The 20,004-nt window shown below is 43.1% G+C and overlaps 1 protein-coding gene across 1 annotated transcript in view; it reads right to left on the bottom strand.

Moving 5' to 3' along the window:
* Positions 1 to 1,895: 1,895 nt before the first annotated feature.
* LOC308610185 (uncharacterized protein C1orf21) overlaps positions 1,896 to 20,004 on the bottom strand; it is a 233,901-nt gene continuing 215,792 nt past the window's right edge. The window contains exon 6 of the mRNA XM_081223531.1: positions 1,896 to 2,703. Within this exon, the coding sequence (XP_081079657.1) occupies positions 2,665 to 2,703 (39 nt within the window). The 3' untranslated portion in view covers positions 1,896 to 2,664. The remainder of the gene's footprint in view (positions 2,704 to 20,004) is intronic.

Below are 20,004 nucleotides of genomic sequence, written 5' to 3'. Positions count from 1 at the left end.
ATGACAGCCAGCAGAAGCACCAGCTTCTGGATTATTCTTTCACTGTGTCTGAGACAATGGGCTTAATGTTCAGATACACAGGGGGAAAAAAAAGGCAAATGTTTTTGCATTAGACCTTTTCAGAAGGCATAAAAAAATAAAGTACAAACACAGATCCCTTGACAATTTTATGATTAAAACCAACAAATGGAAAACAGACGGTTTTGAGCGTTGCTAACATAGTCAAGCATTTCACGCCAACTGGCTCCGTCACCCCATTTCTCAGATCTGTTTCTAGATGTACCGAATGTGTCTGCAGATGACATCACTTTTGCACATCAAAGAGGTACCCCGTGTTAAACCCGGGAGACAGAACTCCAGGTGAAAAGCCACTGGCTCACGGGCACAACACTTCGGGTTTCATGAAACCCTCAAAAATCAGATTCCCCAGAGACACGTGGTTCTGTGTACATGCGTATCGTGTCAAAATGTTAAACGTGACCGTAAGAAAAATGATGTGAGCCTGTTTCATCTCCACGTGGAAGGTGGTGATTTTCTGGGAAGACACTATCTGAGACACCAAATAGAGGAGCGAAATGGAAGACATTTAGTGTTTGCTTCATTCTTGCTGGATAAGAACAAGGAATCTCGTGAAAAGGTCACCCTCGGAACAGTGAACAAGTCACTGGTGCACAAGTTTAAGGTGAGGCTTAGCAGTTCGTTTACAGTTGGGGAAAACTATTTTAGTCACTTGGCCAAAAACCATAGAAAGGGAGGGGACATAAAACCCTAGGCGACTCGAACTCTCCCTGTGTTTTTTCTGCTCGAAGCTGGATAAAAAGCCTGAAATTTTGGCTGCGTCTCTATTTATGTAACAACCACAGCTGCTCCCCCAAATAGCTGCTGCTGCTGGCTGAGAGAAGGAAGGGCTTTTGTTGCTAACATTTGAGTCCATTTTCTCTTGTGCCTGACTGAGTTTCCTTCCCCTCACTTTTGGTGTGTGCCGGGTCTAAAAGGAGGTAAGGGATCTCCCCCTGAACACATTAGTGGTGCCACCAGCTCTGTGGATGGGTTTTCAAGTCAAGGCTCATCTTCACCGCAAGAACACGCTAAGCTTCTTATTCTTTTCTGTGGCAGGTGATCTCTCAACTACCCAGAGCGTATTAACTACCCACCTTCGGAGGGTGGCAGTGTGGCTGATACTGAGGCCTTTCGCGTTCACTATTCCCTGCAAACAGAGAAACACACAGGGCTTTTGCTGTGTTTCTTTTTGTGGGCCAAACCCAAACCTGGACTGCTGGCGTGGCACTGAATAGGGTGCCCTCCCCTGAAAGTAACAAAGAGAACCCGCGTCAAAGCTATCGAACGTGTTAAAAAAAATACAAAAGTTATTTTCTCCTTTTGATTGCTATTTACTTGTGACAACATTTGCTAAAAATATTATTTCTGTCTTTGAGAAGAGACCATTCTCTTCATAGAATATGGAAAAATAAACTCTACCAAACCCACAGTTCATGTTCCCCGCTACTGCCCGGGGCTTTGGCTTTCGCATTTCCGAATATCATCACCAGTGTCAACGTACTATGTTTTCTAGTCGGCAAATGCTTTTCACCACACCATCCAGCGCTGCAAGTAAGAGAAAGGAAGTGGCAAGGCCCGCGTGCCATTTTGAAGGGAAGTAGGGTGGTTTATCTGCTAACAGGATGAAAGGTAACAGGGTGGTTTCAGGCCCTCCTAAAAAGCCGGGGGACGTCCCCTCACCTCCTCTGACCACTGTCAGCACTGCGAATGCTTGGTGGGTTATAAATGGGAGGGTAGGGAGCCACTGAGGCGTCATCGCTAAGGAGGGCTCGTCTTCCGCACCCAGGATCATCGTAAAACACTGAGCTGGATGAATGGGAAAAGACAAGGAAACATAAAAACAGTAAAATGTTTATTTTCTTAGAAAAAAAAGTAGGCAAGAGGGATTCAAAATGATTGTGATCACACTTCCGTCTGCATCAGAGCAAAACTGACGCCGCAAGCTTGATCTTTGATTAAGAGACCCAGGAAATGAAACCACCTGCCGTTCGCTCCTATGTCACTTCCAGGAGTCAGGTCACAACATGCTTTTAATCGATAACAGCGTCTCTACGTCTTCTTCTCAGAGAAACAAGGCTTTTGCCATAGCAACCGTCCCATCTCCAAAGCGCAACACTGCCAGTGAGAAGCAAGGCTCTGGACTGCTCGGGGGCGGGGGAAGGCAGGGGAGGAGGAGAGAGGGACGGAGGCGCGTGTCTTAGAAGCGGAACCGGTCTAGGACAGAAGTTGGATATCTGAGTTCACCACTACCTTATCTTATAGAAAATAGGTTGGAGAGCATCTGTAAAACCAACAGTATCTTTAAGGTGAAATTGCAGAATTTTGCTGCAGACCTGGACACTGAGAGAAGTGAAAAGTTGCAACAAGTTTTAACTAGCAGCAACAAAGAAAGTTCGATAACAGTTTTTTGTTTGTTTGTTTTTAGCAATATTCCTTTGCAAGTTCATTAAGAAACATTGTAATTTAATGGGGCATACGATATGGAACGATCTTCTTTTGCTATAGTGCTGTTCGCTGAAGAGAACCGACCTTTGCAAAGATTTCAACGTGGGGTGTAACCTATTTACACAGTAGTAGCTCCCAGTTTGAGTGGTAGAATTGGTGCTATGTGATATCTTCTTCTTCCGAACAGTAATCTCGACCCTTGAGAGGAAAAGAAAAGAATAAGATGTGACTGAGAATCCAAAGCAAGGCTTGAGATAGTTACTTGCAATCGGTTTTCTCTCAGTATATGTCTCCCTGCAACAGGAGCCAGGCTCCGTCATTGACTACTGAGCACCAGGTAGGTAAGTCATAAATACATGTTGGCTGATTCATAAACTGTATATACCTCATAGCATGGAAGTTTTACCAAGCCCCCAATAAGCCCTTATTTTGTATTGGTAAGAACTTATATTATACTAGGCACAGGAAAGACTCAGCCTTTCACCAAGTAATTACCAAAGGGATGATCCATTCAGGAGACTAATTCGTCATGAACAGGAGAAACCAAAATGAACAGTGAATGAGTCCCTTTCTGCTCGGGCTGTTCACACTCCACAGCTATATCTCCAAGCCCAGAACTTACACTTTTACAGAGGAGGATGGCATAATCTGGGGATGTCTTAGTTTTAATCCACCCTAATGTGTTGGTGTTTTTTTTTTTTTTTTTTGGCCACACCGTGTGGCATGTGGGATCTTAGTTCTCTGACCAGGGATCAAACCTATGCCCCCTGCAGTGGAAGTGCAGAGTCTTAACCACTGGACCACTAGGGAAGTCCCTTAATCCAATCTAAGTTAAAACAGGGATTAAAAAAACAAAGGTTCACTGAATATGTATAACATATCTAGGACTATGTTTGGTATGTGTGGGATGCACAAAGGAGGCAAAAATGCTTTTAGTGCATTCCCTAACAAAACAGGTTACTTGAGGGCTTAAGAACTACATCCAGCCGTTACTTTTGAACATAGTTCATCCTCTCTCCAGCAGGTTATATACTCTATGAAGGCACAGTTAGGCCTGGGATTTAAGCTCCACGTCTGACATCACTGGGCTGTCTTGGTCAAAGCACATGGCTCCTTGGTCTGTAGTCTCTCACAGAGAGCACGGAAACAAGTCCCTGTCCTGCCTGTGTCACAGTGTCACAGATAAAGGCTTTGTGTAAAGTCACGTATTCATACTATTTATATCCTTTGACCACTTTTTTTTTTTAAAGAAAAAAAAAAAAGAGGAATGTTTTGGAAAGATACAAAGGTATCCCAAAGAAGTGAAGGCTCACTAACCAAGGTTGGGAAGGACAGATGTGGGAACAACATGGACCTTACCTCCTGAGAGTGGCTGTTAATGGGCTCTAGTTCCAGTGACTTCCAGTCTCTGTGTCTGTTTGTTGTTTCAAATTTCCTGGAGTGACAATCATAGTGGCTCAACTGGACTGGGCCCTCTACCCCTGGATCACACAAGTGTGAACCGGTAACATCCCACGATGCTCAAGTTTGCCGAATGCTCTCTCCATGTTGGGGACTGTGCTTAGCACTTTTCAAGTATTGCTGATTCTGCCACCACAGCCCTATGTCTTATGTACGGTTGTGTCTCCCATTCCTCAGATGAGACAAACAGAGCCCAGAGAGGCCCAGAAGTTTTCCGAAGTCATAAAGCTTTTACCCGACGTCCAATCTTTGGCATGCCATGCACATATCTTTAACTTTCTGACTAGACAGCATAGGTGGTAGTTGGAGTTTGGTCTCTGCAAACATCCCATGTTAATACTTTAGGGTTTTACATGAGTGATCACAGTCCATGTCTTCTTTCCAACAGAAGTCAGAGCCACGTCCTGACTGTCTAAAGTGCTTGGCATCCAAGCCTCCCCATGACCTAGACAAGGGCGGGAGAAACATGTGGAGAGTAGGCTTGACCATGGCTATGGGCAGGAGCAAAAACAGCTAGCTCAGCAGCAGTGGAAGGGGAGGGCGCTGACTTCTTTCATTTTTCTTTTTCTTTTTCTTTTTTTTTTTTGCGGTACACAGGCCTCTCACTGTTGTGGCCTCTCCCTTTGCGGAGCACAGGCTCCGGACACGCAGGCTCAGCGGCCATGGCTCACGGGCCCAGCTGCTCCGCGCCATGTGGGATCTTCCCGGACCGGGGCACAAACCCGTGTCCCCTGCATCGGCAGGCGGACTCTCAACCACTGCGCCAGCAGGGAAGCACCCTGACTTCTTTCTTTTTAAATACACACTACATGTTTCAATTCTGGGGGGAATGTTCCTTTAAAAGTAAAATTTTCTTTATAACTGGGACTTATTACTAAAAGTATCTAAAACATAAAGAAAATAATAATTCTGCATACAATTATTTCTCAAATGTATGTTTCTTTGTCACAATATCTGTATATTGGAAGTAGCTCACATTCTCCTAATATTTCAGCGTCATTTTAATGCATGACGGTACCACCTGGCTGGGCAGTCATCCTGGCTCTGTGACTCACTAGCTCTGGGATTTTGATCAAGTTACCTCTCTGTGTCTCACTTTCCCCATCTGTAAGACGAAGATAACAACAGTACTAACTTCATGTGGTTGCTGAAGATTAAGTGAGTTAATACTAGTAAAGTGATTAAATCGGGCCTGGCACATAATTTTATACACGTATGTGTGTACACGTGTGTTTGACAAATAAAAAAGTGCTGTGCCACACCAAGAAGTCTTTGGGGCCTGCAAAAGCACGAGGGTGGCCCGTTCCCATGCTAACCGGCCCCAGATTGCTTGTTCTCTTTGAACGATTCGCCAATTAGCAAATTTTGGTTTCTTCTACTATCACATTGCCAACTCTCACCCCTGCTCCTTGCAGAGTTTTTGAGCCCGGTGTCATCTCCAGGCTTGTTTTACTTGCTGCAAAAAGAAGTCTCCTGGGCAGGGAAGCTGGGTGACCAATTTCCTGACAAGAGAAGTGTGTCCCCAGTGACACCTCCCTGGTGACAGTGTCCAAGCAGATGCCAGCTGTTGCCTTGGCCCAGACCACCCAGGAGACACTCCCTGAGCCACATGATGGAGAGCTAGAAAGGAGAACCTCGTGGACCCTGACCGTCGGGAGTTTATTCTCCACTGTGGGCAACAGGACACATCCAAACCTATCAGAAATATATCAGATGATGCTCTCCACGTATCCTCAACTCATGGGGCTCAGACAGTAGACCTGCGAGTGGCCTCTGAGCGTCTGGCTGGAGGGGAAAGGTGGGCTCATGGAGTTTACGTTAGGGAAGGAGAGGACTTCTCCAGTGTCTATGTGGACACACACACTGTTGTGAGACACTGGGAAAATCTTCGGGCTTTGGTTTCCTGGGGATAATCATGGTCTCTGTTTCGTAGGGTTGTCATCAGGATTACATGGGAAAAATACCGTTTCTAGCAGGTGGTCAATAAATATTAGCTGCTGCTCTTATTACTACTACTGCTATTAAACCCCCTGTTTGTCCAGGCCCTGGCAGGAGAATAGGGACCACCTTCCTTACGGTGGTTGGGTGGGTGAGAATTGTCGTCACAAATTGTACTCTGCCAGGTGTCAGGGAGCTCTTCCTTCCACCTCAGCCTTGCACCCCAGACGGGCCAGAACCCCATGTGCTCAGATAAAGCTTCTATGGCAGACACCTTAATCCCTTCCCTTCTTAAGAAGCCTCAATCAAAGCAAAGGCCTAGGTGGTCAATGTGGGGTTCGGAGGGCATCTTATCCACAAGGAAGAACTTGGATGCAGTGACAGACAGACAGACACACACGTGAACTGGTGTACTCAGTGATAAAGCGGTGTCTCCAACTCTGTAAATGAATTATAGGGTTAAACAGAAGGATCAGTTCAGACCCTCCAAGTTTACTGTTACCATAAGAAAGTGGCCTCTTTTGAGGGGTAGGGAAAAAAGGGTTATGATGGGATTATATGAAATCATGTGTGTGAAACTTTTGAAAATTGTAAAGCACTATAGAATTGAAAGAATCTATCATTCAATAAAAAAAGGAAAGTGCCCTCTTTTGAGGGACAAATCTCTTATAAACCCTCTGTGTCAACCCAAACTGCAACTTTCATTTCTCAAGCATTTGCTCCTCTGAAATTATTATAATTACTATGAGAAGGAGAAAGAAAATTGCATCAGCTGCTTTGCAAGACACTATTTCATTGGTTATTCACACCAACCCTGCAAAGTAGGTAGGAGTCCTGCGCCCTGTTACTTGTGGGCAAACCTCAGAGAAGCCCAGAACACAGGGCTAATCCTTGCCTCTTTTGTTATGACTGTAGTGAGTTGATAACTAAATTCAAATCAGTTTTATTTTTGTTATTATCACCTGTCAGCAGCTCTGAGAAGCAATTATTTTATGAACAGAAAACTTGGAAATCAAAAACAAGGAGAGTAAGAGCTCCCATATGGCCAGTGTCATTTTAAGGGGAGCCCAAGAAAACGTACTGAAGGAGCCCCATCTCAGCATCACAAGGGCCCCACCTGCACACAGGCTCTACTGGGCCAGATAGGGAGCTTGTTTCTATAATATGACTTCACGTCTCATTGAAATTTTTAAAGAACTATGCTAAAAAGAGAACCTTAAAACCTGCAGCTGTCAGAAGGCAGGAAGTGGGAGTGAGCTGGGTTTGGGAGCTACACAGCAATTCTCTTAGCCCAAAGCATGCCCTTTCCCCTTAAAGGGACTACAAAATGGAAGTCTTTGTAAAGACACTGTATGCAGCCAGCATTAGGGACTGTTAGACACAATTTCACCCTTGTGCAAAGGACACACCAAAAGCTACAGACAGCCAGGTCCCCACGAGACCCCACGTGTGGGAAGAATGGAAACGCATGATGACGCTGACAAGGAAGGGTCGTATGAAGAACCACAGAGGCGTTTTGGTGTAGACTCAAAAAATCTCAAGGAGCTTTGTGCCTACCAGTTCCCCTGACCACACCCCTACTCTGTAGTTTCCACGCCCTCTTCAATTGTCTACATTATTTTCTTGGAAACTGGAAATTTATGTCAACTCATACATTTCTAAGGTTCTAGGGTCAGGATTTTTTGTTTGTTGAGATGTCTAGGCTTAGAATTAGCAATATTAAGGTGTAGCAAAGGAAAGGACATTGTCCTAATTCTGCTAGTTTAAAGAGGAACAGCTCAGGGCTTCTCTGGTGGCGCAGTGGTTGAGAGTCCGCCTGCCGATGCAGGGGACACGGGTTCGTGCCCCGGTCTGGGAAGATCCCACATGCCGCGGAGCGGCTAGGCCCGTGAGCCATGGCCACTGAGCCTGCGCTCCGCAACGGGAGAGGCCACAACGGTGAGAGGCCCGCGTACCGCAAAAAAAAAAAAAAAAAAAAGAAGAAGAAGAAGGAAAAAAAAAGAGGAACAGCTCAAAGAGTGACTTCAAATAAAGGAATTATTCCTCCAAGTGCCTACAGTACTTCTTCTCCTCAAGTTTAAGCAGGCAAATAGTCTAGGGCTGGCTGTCCAGTTTCAGGGGTGAGTTTATCACAGCAATCTCTAGTACTTCTCTGTAGATGTGTGTGCATTCGGCCAAATACATACACCTCAAGCATGTAATAGTCAGCTGTGAACTGAGTATTTCCCCAATGGAGTAGACTAGAACAAGATGAAAGTTCCAGAGAGGAAGCAGTGAGCTCCAGTTTCCTCATCTGTAAAATGGGGACAATAAGACCTAACTTGCAGTGCTGTTGTGAGACTTAGGAGTAATACACATAGGTGTTTAGCAAAGCTTTGGAACATGGTACTTAATAAATTATAGCTCTTATGATGATATTGAAAAATGAGGTCAACAGATCCAACTGTTACTAAACTGACTATGTGAGAAATTGGGCCACCACTGGATTACTCATCTACATTCAGGCCCTCAAACAAGCTGGCACCTCAGGGCCTGGATGCCTGTCCTTGCTCCAACTTTCTGGCTGGCTCCTCCTGCCCGCAGCCCTCACCCCATCCATCACTTCACATTTTCTAGACCTCTGCTCAAATGTCACCTCATTGTCTTCCCTGAGCTCCTTATATACAATAGCACTTCTTACTCTGTTTCAGTTTTATTTATATTACTTATCATTACCTGACCTCATTAATGTATTGCTTTGCTCCTTTATTGGCTGTCTTCCCCCTTGAGTAGATGCATCCAGTGGGCAGAAAGTGTTTTCTGCACTGCTGCATCCCTAGGACTTAGACTAGTGCTGGTGACATATTAGATGATCAATAGGTATTTGTTGAATAAACGAAAGGAGGAACAGTATCTAGAGAGTTCTGAGATTTTGGAGTTGGAAGGGGACCCAGAGGTCTTCCTCTCCTACCTTGCATCTAATGTAGAACAGACCTCCACTGACCATATTACAGGTGGGGAGCCTTCTCTTTACGACTGGAACATGTCAGATACTTTTCCAAGCTACTCATGAAATTGTTCACAGCTGAGTCCAAACCCTGCCTCTCTGTAAGTCCCACAGAATGGTACAGTCAGGACCTTTGTAACCAGAGGCTAGGTCTTCCCAGACGGACAGCATCCTTCGGTCCATTACCTGTGAATAATGAGGTTTCCACCTAGGTCTCACTCCCTTGCATGTGTGTCAGTTTTCTCATGTTCTTTTTAAAGTGAAGCCATCAAAAACATCACGAGTACAGAATAAGATATCCTGGTAATATGGCCTAAGATATGTAAGAATTAAGTATTTGACAAAGGGGATCACCAGAAATGACAGATTCCAAGAGAAATGATGTGCTAAATCTTAATAATAATACAAAACATAAAACTGAGCTTCTGTCAAAGCTCTGGAGAAGGAAATAACTCTTAGCCTCAAAGGCATAAAAAAGATCACGTAGAAAATAAAAAGATGAACATATTTGATCATGTAAAAATGAAACTTTGCATACCAAAAGAAAAAGAATAAAACAAAATAAAAAGGCAAACCTCAATGGGAAAAATACCTGCAGCATACAATGTGTGACAAGTTACATGAGAAGCTCATATCAATAAGAAAAGTTAATGTAAGAGGATTTCAACAAGAGGGAAGGGTACAGAGTGGAAATTCATTTAGAACAAATAAAGTCAGTAAACACGCAGACAGAAAACTGGTCTGCTTCAGTAATAAAAAAAAATACAAATGAAGACAATTAGATATTATTTAAAAATAGCGATACCCAATTCTTGGGAGTGTACCATGAATTGCAACTCTCACACACTGCTGGCAGCCTTGTAAAGTGGTATGGCTGCTTTGGAAAGTAATTTGGTAATATGTATTATGAATCATGAGAATGTTCATACCCTTATTATAGCATAGACATCAATATTAATGATAAACTCCCAAATATATATTTAAAAAATATATGCATTTATTCCCTGGGGCTGGAGGTGGGAAAGGGGGACTGGCTGTAAGCTGGCAGGAGGGATCTTACTGATGTGATGAAAATGTTCTAAAACTGGAATGTGGTGATGGTCATGCAGTTTGGTAAGTTTACTAAAAATCACTGAATTGTACCTATAAAATAAGTAAAGTTTATGGCATGTAAACTCTACCTTTATAAAATTCTTAGAAGTGTACAAATATTTTCATTGCAGCACTTTTATTAGGCATGGAAAAAACCATCTACTATCCCAAAGAAAAAATGGTTAAAACATCTAAAAGACGAACAAAACAACAGGATCGGTCATCCACTGTGTCCGAAACTGGCAGACCCTTCTTGTACATCCTGCATTTCCACATATATTGCTTTCTTCTCTCATACTCCCTCCTCCCCAGACTTCTCTTAGTGGCTACTTGGTCTTACGATCTTGTTCCAACATCATAATTTCAAGTGAAAGCTCTAGGGAGAATTGGTCTCTTCCCCTCTCAGTCATACTTCCATCCCACCACGTATTAAAAGTAATTTTAGCCAAAATGTTTGCTTCCCTTACTATAGGGGGCAGAACAGAACATGTCTCTTATTCCCCTTTGTCTTTTTTTTCTTTTTTTTTTTGCTGATAAAGCAGAAGACTCTATTGGGAAGGGGCCCCCGGGTGGAGAGGAGCAGGGTAAGGGAACCCATGAGAACTGCCCTCTCCTCTTTGTCTTTTTGACACTCAATGGAATCCTTGTGTGGCCCACAGAAGTTTGCTTTAATGAGGCTTATTTCTGCCTGGAAGTGTGCACTGTTATACTCATCATACAGCAGGCTAACTGACAAATGAAGACTTCCCCCTCCTCTCCTGAACCTCTCTGGATGACTGGGAAGCTCCATAGGTCTCTGACCTGTGCATTATTTGGATTCTCCTACCTCCTGTCTGCTTCCTTTACATGATTCATCTTCCTCCTCTCTCTTCCTAACTGTGGGCTTAGTGAGTCTGTTTCTTGTCTTAGTCATGCCTCTTTGGTAGCCTTCTACCCTGCACTGTGGGGCAGTCTGGCTTTCTGGGCACCAAAGAACATCTTGATTAATGAAACACAATTGTCCTAACAGTATTTGGTACAGACACTTAATGGGCCGTCTTGCTTCTCTGCCCACCTAACATCTTTTTCCCCAAAACTTTTCCTCCATGTATCACCATCCAGCGGCAACCTCGGATCTAAGTTTCTATGGGAGCCTCAACATTTAAACTCTGTCGAACCAGGAATACAGGGGCACGAGAGCTGCATTCCACAGCTTGAGCATCTGTGAACCACCAGCCAGAATCCAGAACAAAGAGGACAAGGAGGCAGCGGGAAGAGGGTGGAAGAGTGAAATGAAGGAGACCCCCCAGGGGCTGCTGTTTAATCCTCCTCCTGTAGGGCTGTGGGCCAGGAGTCAGGCGCCCTCCACTGCTTCCTCGGGGCTGCAAGTGTCAGAGCCTCTTCAGTCAGGGAGTGTTTCAGCAGCATTTTCGTTACAGCACAACAACAATTTATAACAAGTTTTGAGGCAATGTCGAAGAAAAGCAAAAATAATTAGCAGTGCTGTTCAAGTCTCCTCCCCTGGCTTATTTCATTAGAAAAATCAATCAAGGCATTAATGGCCAAGTCTGTTTCTAATGAGCTTTATTCTAATTAGACTTGTGCATTATCATTTCAGTTGGAAAAAGGAATCGTTCGTAATGACCAGTAGGGGTAAGACAGCCTCTGACTGTTTTGTTGACCATGTAGAGGAATGATCACCACGATAACAACCACAGTGACAAGAGCCCTAGTGTATTGGCCTTTTCATTTCCAAGAGAGAATGTATTGACTAAACAGCTTTAAAACTCCCATGAAGTGTTTATTATACCCAAATCCTCATTCTACTGATTCTATCCTTCTAAAAAGGATATTTTAGAAGCATCAAGGGACCTATTTCTCAAGGTCCTGCTTTGCCTGATGTTGGCACTCAGATGACTTGGATGATGCTCCTTTCCCCACGAGGAGGCGAGCAGGAGTGAGGACAGGGAAAAGCAGGGATGGGACTTCCTTGGTGGTCCAGTGGTTAAGACTCTGTGCTTCCAATGTAGAGGGCACAGGTTCGATCCCTGGTCGGGGAACTAAGATCCCACAAGCAACCGCATGGCAAGGCCAAAAAAAGCAAAGAAAAAAAAAAAAAAAGCAGGGATACAGAATGCAGGATGCCCATGTCTCTGGGCCATATTGAACTGATGTCCTAGAGCAAGGTTGGCGACTTTCTCTGTCAAGGACCAAAGAGTAAATAATTTAGGCTTTGCATTCTAAAGGGTCTCTGTTGCAACTCAGCTCTAGCTATAAGCATGAAGGCAGCCACAGAGAAAAGTAAAAGAACGAGTATGGCTGTGTTCCAACAAAACTTTATTTGTGGACCCTTAAGTTGGAATTTCACATGATTTTTCACATGTCAGAAAATATTATTCAGCCTTTTGTTTCCCCCAACCATTTAAACACATAAAAACCATTCTTGTCTGGCAGGCTAGATTTGGCCCATGGGCTATATTCCGCCCACTTTTGTCACAGAAAATACAATTACCTTCTGTAGGTTCAGAGGCTAACTCTGTCACGGGTTCAGGCCCTCTTCCTAAGAGCTCACACAACAGAGATAAATTCCACCTTGAGAGCCATTTCTCTCAAGATGGGGCCAGGGTTCTTCTCCAAAACGTTGTTTTATAAAAATTGTTCTTATCTTATAAACAAAAACACCATCTATCAAAATCAAAATTAAATTTAAAAATTTTCTTACAACCCCGTCTTGCTAATAAATTAGAAAGTTTTCAAGTTTCATTTAAATCTCTGTCCATATGTATGTCATTTTTATATAGTTTCAATCCTATGATAGACAACAAATTTTTAATTTTATTTCTTTTACTTGATATTATCTCATAAAAAATTTCCCTGTTATACCTGATTCCTTATAATGATAAAGAGATATACCATAAAATTTTGCGTAATTCTTTGCAGAAGATTTCCAGGTCATTTGATGGACTTAATTCAAAGAGATGTCTTAAATTAGTCTATTCTCAGGTATAAGAGTTAAGATTTAAATACCATCCCCTCACCCCTAAGCCAGGAGAACCCACTTGGTGGATTGGAGCCTCATGGGTCTCCCCTAGGATTCACTTCCTCTAGGACATGAAGCTTCATGGGTCTCCTCTAAGACTCACTTCCTTCAGGACAATGGCTTTAGCAGGCCTGGGATTTCAATCCATATGCCTCTTGACAAAGATGTGCCCTCCAGACAAACTCTTCAGAGCTCTTTGTTCTGAACTAATTGCTTATACCCTAGAATTTATTTTGAACATGGTTGGAGGTCTGGGGAGACTAAGAACACACCTCCTTTCCTTATAGTTTTTATCTGAGAACAGTCAGTCAGATGAGAATCAGCGTTCTTACTGGATTAGAGAACCCAGCAGGCTCTCATTATCCCCTCTCCGCCCGCCCCCAGGCCTTATGGATGGTGACTGACTCACCCAGTCACAGGTGGAGAGAGTAGAGAATGCTGGGTTTGCCCCTCTTAATGCTCCATGGGCTAGCCTACCAGACAGGGGAGAATGTGACAAGTTGGTTCCTTTCCCTCCTGCCTACACAGAGGAGCAACGCTGTTTGCTGGACCACAGTGCTCACCTTCCCTTTCCTTCCTCTTTGCTTTCAGAATAGGAAGCACATGGATTTGGCCAGGGAGAGGACTGCAGCTACTGATGGGATGTCCCTGCCCGCAGAAGGCACAGAAGAGTGAACTAGCTAGATATGAGGGAGAAAAGGCCCAGAGAGCAGTGAGGAGTGGGTGTCCTGGGCCCATGGTTGGGGAGAACATGTCCGTTTGACTTCCTTCCTCTTCCAGGACATGGTTAAGGTGGGCAAGCTGCACCCTAAAAAGAGCAGTGTCCATGGGATTTCATGATGGATCCTGAGGTTTCCATTGGCCTGATGAGTCTAATACATTTCCTGGGAATTAACACTTTGGGAGGATAACAACTGGGGGAGGCCCAGAGGACATATAAGAAGCTGGGAAAAGAGAACTAACTGAATTTGTGGGGACTGTTTAGCCTAATAAGTTATGAAGCTCCAATTAAATTAAGGCTTGTCACACATTTGATCAACTGGCCAATAAGAACAGCAATGAATAGAGGTCAACTCCATCTGTGGCCATGACTATCAGAGCCCTTGGAAATGGGAGAGGTTTCAAATGAAATTAAAACAGGAGCACTGGGCTTCCCTGGTAGCGCAGTGGTTAAGAATCCGCCTGCCAATGCAGGGGACACGGGTTCGAGCCCTGGTCCGGGAAGATCCCACATGCTGCGGATCAACTAAGCCCAGGTGCCACAACTACTGAGCCTGCGCTCTAGAGCCCACGAGCCACAACTACTGAAGCCTGCGTGCCACAACTACTGAAACCTGCGCACCCAGAGCCTGTGCTTCACAACAAGAGAAGCCACCGCAATGAGAAGCCCGTGCACCGCAAGGAAGAGTAGCCCCCGCTCGCCACAACTAGAGAAAACTCGCAACGAAGACCCAATGCAGCCATCAATCAATCAATCAATCAATCAAAAAAAAAAAAAAACCACACAAGAAAACCCCAGAAGAACTTCAGGTGACTTAGAGCATGACTTGGTGCCCGCGTATTAGTTCCTCCTGAAGGTTTTCTTCCACCAAACTGTACATATGCGAATGCAGTGGAAGGTGTGAGCAACGTCAGTGACCACTGTGTAATCTGCTTGTTTTCCACCTGACATTTTGTCATACACATATTCCTCTTTTCATAGACTTCTCTGAATTTTGAGAAATTTAAAAGATACAGAAAAGTATAATGAATGTAACAAGCACTGCATTTCAATCACAGGCATAAGAACTAGTAATATTTTGCAACATTGCTTCTAGCTGCCACTCTCTCCCTGAAGAAATGAAACTACCATCCCAGTCCCATTCCCCTTCCCCCATCCCCAGGTACAACAATGGTCACGGGTTTGGTATGATCATTTTTGATACTTTAATAATTGTATCATATTTATAATATACCAAATAAACTATACATCTTATATATGAATGTTTATGTATAAAACAGATATAAATACATGCCATTTATAAATATATCATATAAAAACATACTATAGTAATGTGTGCATGCACACGTGTATGTGTGTGTATAACTGGTGTTTAATTAATACTTGTTGAATGTCCATCTAAAAACAGTGTATGTTTTTTTTCATTTGTATGGTGTCATACAATTTTTATCATTCTGCTTATTCCTCTAGTCATTTAATAATATGATTTGAGATCTATAATTGTGGAGATATAAATATATATGCATCTGGGTCATTTCTTTTAACTGCTGCATGATATTGTACTGTGGGACTATAAAGGATTTTATATATTCATTCCTCTAGTGCTAGGCACTTAAACTGCTTCCAGGTTAAAAAATTTTTTTTTGCTACTGAGCATAGTATGTATGCTTCAGTGAACTTTATTGCACACATGTAAGAGAATTTCAAGGATATAGACTCATAACTTTAATTGATGGTTTTTATTGGTTTGCATTAATAGTACTTCCTTATATATGCTGGCTACAGATCCTTTTCATGTTTTAAGTATTGCAAATGTATTCCAAACTAGTTTACTAGAAGCTCTGCATTTGGGAATTATGAGACTTAGTAATAAGATAGATACTGACCCATGATACTCACCTGACTCTCTGTGTCTATTTTAAATTTGTTAAGAACCCAGAAGGGAGGCAGAATATGATTAAACATCTCCAAACCTCCAACAACCAATTTCGAGAATCTGAGTTTAAAGTATTTGGTACGCCTCTTTTGACTCTATTTAGAAAAATGGGATTAAAATGAGGGCAATCGAGAAGTGTCTGCCCCAAGAATGCTTTCTCTAGGAATTCTCCACAGAATTTCAAAGAGAGGAATAAGTATCCCACAAATAACAAGATATCTCAGAATAATCATTTCAAGAAATGTACAAAACATAATACGCTTTATAATTCCTTCCCAATTGATATAAAGGGGCATGCCTCATTCTTTGCTACAGAGGGTTCTGTTTAGTGGGAGTTTGGAAAGTTGCGGGTAAATCAGATAAGATACTCTCTGAAGTTCCTCCCAACTCAAAACTTTATGCTGCTAGATTAGAAGCTCCCTAAAGGCAAGGACCCAATTTCCTAATTCCCTATGGTGCAGCTCCATGGCCCTGGCTCATTTCTGCGTCCAGAGAACACATTCCAGATAAGCTTGTTAAATGAATCAAAGAAGTTAGTCTTATCGCTTTAATGATCTTGTTAGGGATCCCCTTTCCTAACTTTTTGTTATTGTTATAAACATTTTAAGACTAGTATTAATGAATATTTGCAAAAGCAGGTTTTAAGCAACCCACAAGAATTAAAAAAGAATGAACCCTCCAAATAGCAGAAATACAGATAGGGATTCAGCTGTACCTGGGCCACTGACTCATGGACTCATTCTGTAATCAGCTCAAAAGCTGGCACAGGTTATTTAATGGGTCTATAAATGTTCACACGAATCTAATTCCTTAACATGTTTATACCACACAGGAGGGAGGTGGGCCAGTACACTGGAAAATATCCCGTTCTAATTCTCTGTCTACAAGGAGACATCTATACCACAGGAAGGCACTTGCTCAAGCAAGGTTCAAGCTGATAAGTTCTGCATGTTCGGTTTCAGTCACCACCTCCCCCAAATCCTTCCTCTACAAATGGCCTTTATGATGTGGATACAGGCAACTTCAACCAAAATAAAAGCTACCAATCACAGAGCACATACAACACATCAAACACTCCGCTATAGACTCTACATGAATTTTCTTTAATTTCCCGGACAAGTGAGTATTACTATCCAAATGTTTTGGTGAGGAAACTGAGGATCAGAAAGGTTAAACAATTAGCCTGGGGTCACACAGCTACTACTGGAGTGGGCCTTCGGATTTGCCTGGGGTTTGAAGCACAGGCTCTTTCACTTGCTCTGTGCTGTCTCTTTTCTTTTTTTTTTTTTAGGTGCTTTTTTTTTGTTTGTTTGTTTTTACATCTTTATTGGAGTATAATTGCTTTACAATGGTGTGTTAGTTTCTGCTTTATAACAAAGTGAATCAGTTATACATATACATATGTTCCCATATCTCTTCCCTCTTGCGTCTCCCTCCCTCCCACCCTCCCTATCCCACCCCTCTATGTGGTCACAAAGCACTGAGCTGATCTCCCTGTGCTATGTGGCTGCTTCCCACTAGCTATCTGTTTTACGTTTGGTAGTGTATATATGTCCATGCCACTCTCTCGCTTTCTTGACCTTTCTCAGTTCTTTCTTGGCACTGTACCTACTACATACCTGCCGTGGGGCTGCTAACTGTTAAGAGCCCCTCCTATCACGCTGAGCCCTCTGCTACAGGAGTCTGTCCCATCACATCTCCTTCCTTCGTGTGCTTCTGCTTCTGCTAAGCCCAGTGGTCTTATCTGCCCCATTCACTCATTCAACAAATTTATTAAGCCTCTGTTCTGTCCCAGGCCCTGGGCTAGGTTCTAGGCAAACAAAGAGACCCAGCTTTTATCCTTAGGGAACCGTCTATGTAATGCTTCAAGTTCTTTTAGAGATTTTAAAATAATAAATCAGCAGTGACAGAGGCTGGCACCCTCTGTCCCCAAGGGCCCTCTGTAGGGCTAAAACAATGCCCCTGGGTGCTAAGCGCAAAGAGTGGAAAGGCCATGGGGAGGAGGGGAAACAGACAACCCAGGAAGAGGACGGGAAGGAGAAACCGAATGGGAACAAGACAAAAAAAAAGACACAAGCCAGCATCACTGTCTCTCTGCTCTGAGTGGCACCTTGGGCCACCTTCCTTTGCCCAAGTACTACACCCATGGCAAAATGACACCATTCACCGACTGTGCCCCAGGTTGCTGTTGAGTTCAGAGCGCTGTCGGCCTCACTGCATTCATAAAAATGGCATGGTTTTTATTTGTATTCATGTACTCCACTGTTCTGGAACCTGGACTCTTCTTTGCTACTCTCTAAGGCACCAGGCTGATAGAACCTCAAGAATTCTCTGAAAATCAAGCCCTCCAGAAAAAAGAAAGTGAGCAGAGACTGGGTGTGTTGCATTCTTCTAGGCTTGCTGCCTGCTTTATTTTCCTTGACTGCATGACCCATGACTAGTAGCTACATGGATTGCCGGGGAACGCTAGGATCCTCAAAGTCCACGGTGTGCACACACTTCGCCAGTGGCTCCTGCACCAACGCTATCATAGTAACTATTAAGAAGTCACCTGCATAAAGCTATGCAGTAGGGAGAGAAACAAAACAGGGCTGAGTCACAGCCTTACCCTTGTAATTACAGCTTTACTTTGACCAGCGAATGAGGAAAGGTACATAGAGGAGAGAGAACAGGCAAGGCAGGGGGATGAAGGGAAAGGAGACACAAGGCAGGATTTGGTTATTAGCAAAATTAAGGCCTTGCTGTGTTTCCCATGGAGCAAGGAGCTGTTTAATGGAATATCGGCAGCCCAGCCCAGTTCCAAAACACACGTGCCAGCAAGAGCATCTCTCTGCCGGTGCTGAAGGCCCTGGTTGTAACGGAAATTGACAAGCTGGTAGGAGGGACATGCTATGACTTCCTCTGTACACATGGGGCAGGCCGGGTGACATTCTTCAGGATCCGATACATCAGTCCCATGTTTCTCATCACTAGCGGCACTGAGGAGGCCTTTAAATGCACCAACAGAAAGTAAAACCTATCATCAACTGCAGGTGCCAAATATTATATTCGATTCTATAGCAGCTCTGCAGTTAAACAGTCTACTTCAGGAAGAGTTTATATATAGAACCAAAAATCATGGCTCATAATTACACACAAGTCACTCTCTTTACCAGATGAAAAGCAAACACCTTCGGATCTCTGACACACTGATTCATAACGTAGTTCAGACTGATCTGACATAATATTAAGAAAAGGAGCCCTTGAAATAAATTTATAAATTCAGACTTACCATGTTTCTCACCAACTAGGTTAGTTCTGGGGCCAAGGAAATCAGGCCACCTCAGGAACCCAAACATTTTCTAAGTGTAAATGTCTATAGATAAACATCTTTTAAAATCAGCTGATTTTAAATCCATCCGCTGCTCTTTCTAAGACATTTCCTCAAAAGGTCACATTGAATAATTCCAGTCAACACAGGCGGAGTCTCAAAATCTTACAGGAATATTCGAGGCACGGTGGCACGCTGATGGCTCACCCTCGGGGGGTGAAGTACTATGAGCTATTCTCAAAGAGGAGAAGGGAGCTATGAAAGGAAGGAGAATGGGTTTTCTTGGAGTTATCTGTGCTCAGTTTCCTACTTTTCTTTACAGTCAGAGATACATATGGATAAGATCAGACCCTGACGAGACTCGTGGGTGCTCATGGGTGTAGTTGGGCCCTGGATCTGAGCAAAGCCCATCAGTGAAATGCACGGGTTCTTTGCCTGGGGCCCAAGGACAGGCTCCAGACAGTTATAAAACTCTAAAATTTTACTTAAGAATTTTGTGTATATGATATCATGTGCATTTTTATAGGGAGAGTCTTTATAACTTTTACAACATTCCAAAAAAATGCCCATGACCCAACAGAGCTTAAGATGCTTTTCATGAGGAAAACTAACCAGATGCAATTGGCACTGCACTGAGACATTCTTTATTTAATATTCAGGGTTCTCTCTGAGAGAGCAAAAGACTTCTCAGTTGTCAGCTGTTCTTACATCTTCCTAAAGCAAAATATAAATCCCTGCGTTTGCCTGGGAAAGATAGTATTAATGCAGATACTTAAAAAATGTATTTACTTTTTCTGCTTCTTACAAGTAAACTCAAATATACAGTAGAAAGTATATCTTAAAATCTGATGTGATCTGTCTTTGGTACGATATTCAGAAACTCCTCCACAGGGCCAAGTTTTAATAACCTAGATCTCTTCTTTCTCCTCTAAATATAGTGAAAGATGAGAGTTTAAAATCATTATCTTGCTCTGCAGTAAACTGTCATTTTCTTTAAGCTGTAAAATTAGGCAAATGTCACCACTTCACATAAAGT

Source organism: Mesoplodon bidens (genome assembly GCF_964165515.1).
Source record: "Mesoplodon bidens genome assembly, chromosome: 2".
Taxonomy (NCBI): Eukaryota; Metazoa; Chordata; class Mammalia; order Artiodactyla; family Ziphiidae; genus Mesoplodon; species Mesoplodon bidens.
The sequence above is the reverse complement of the archived record's forward strand: the minus strand, read 5'-3'. Positions and strand labels throughout refer to the sequence as shown.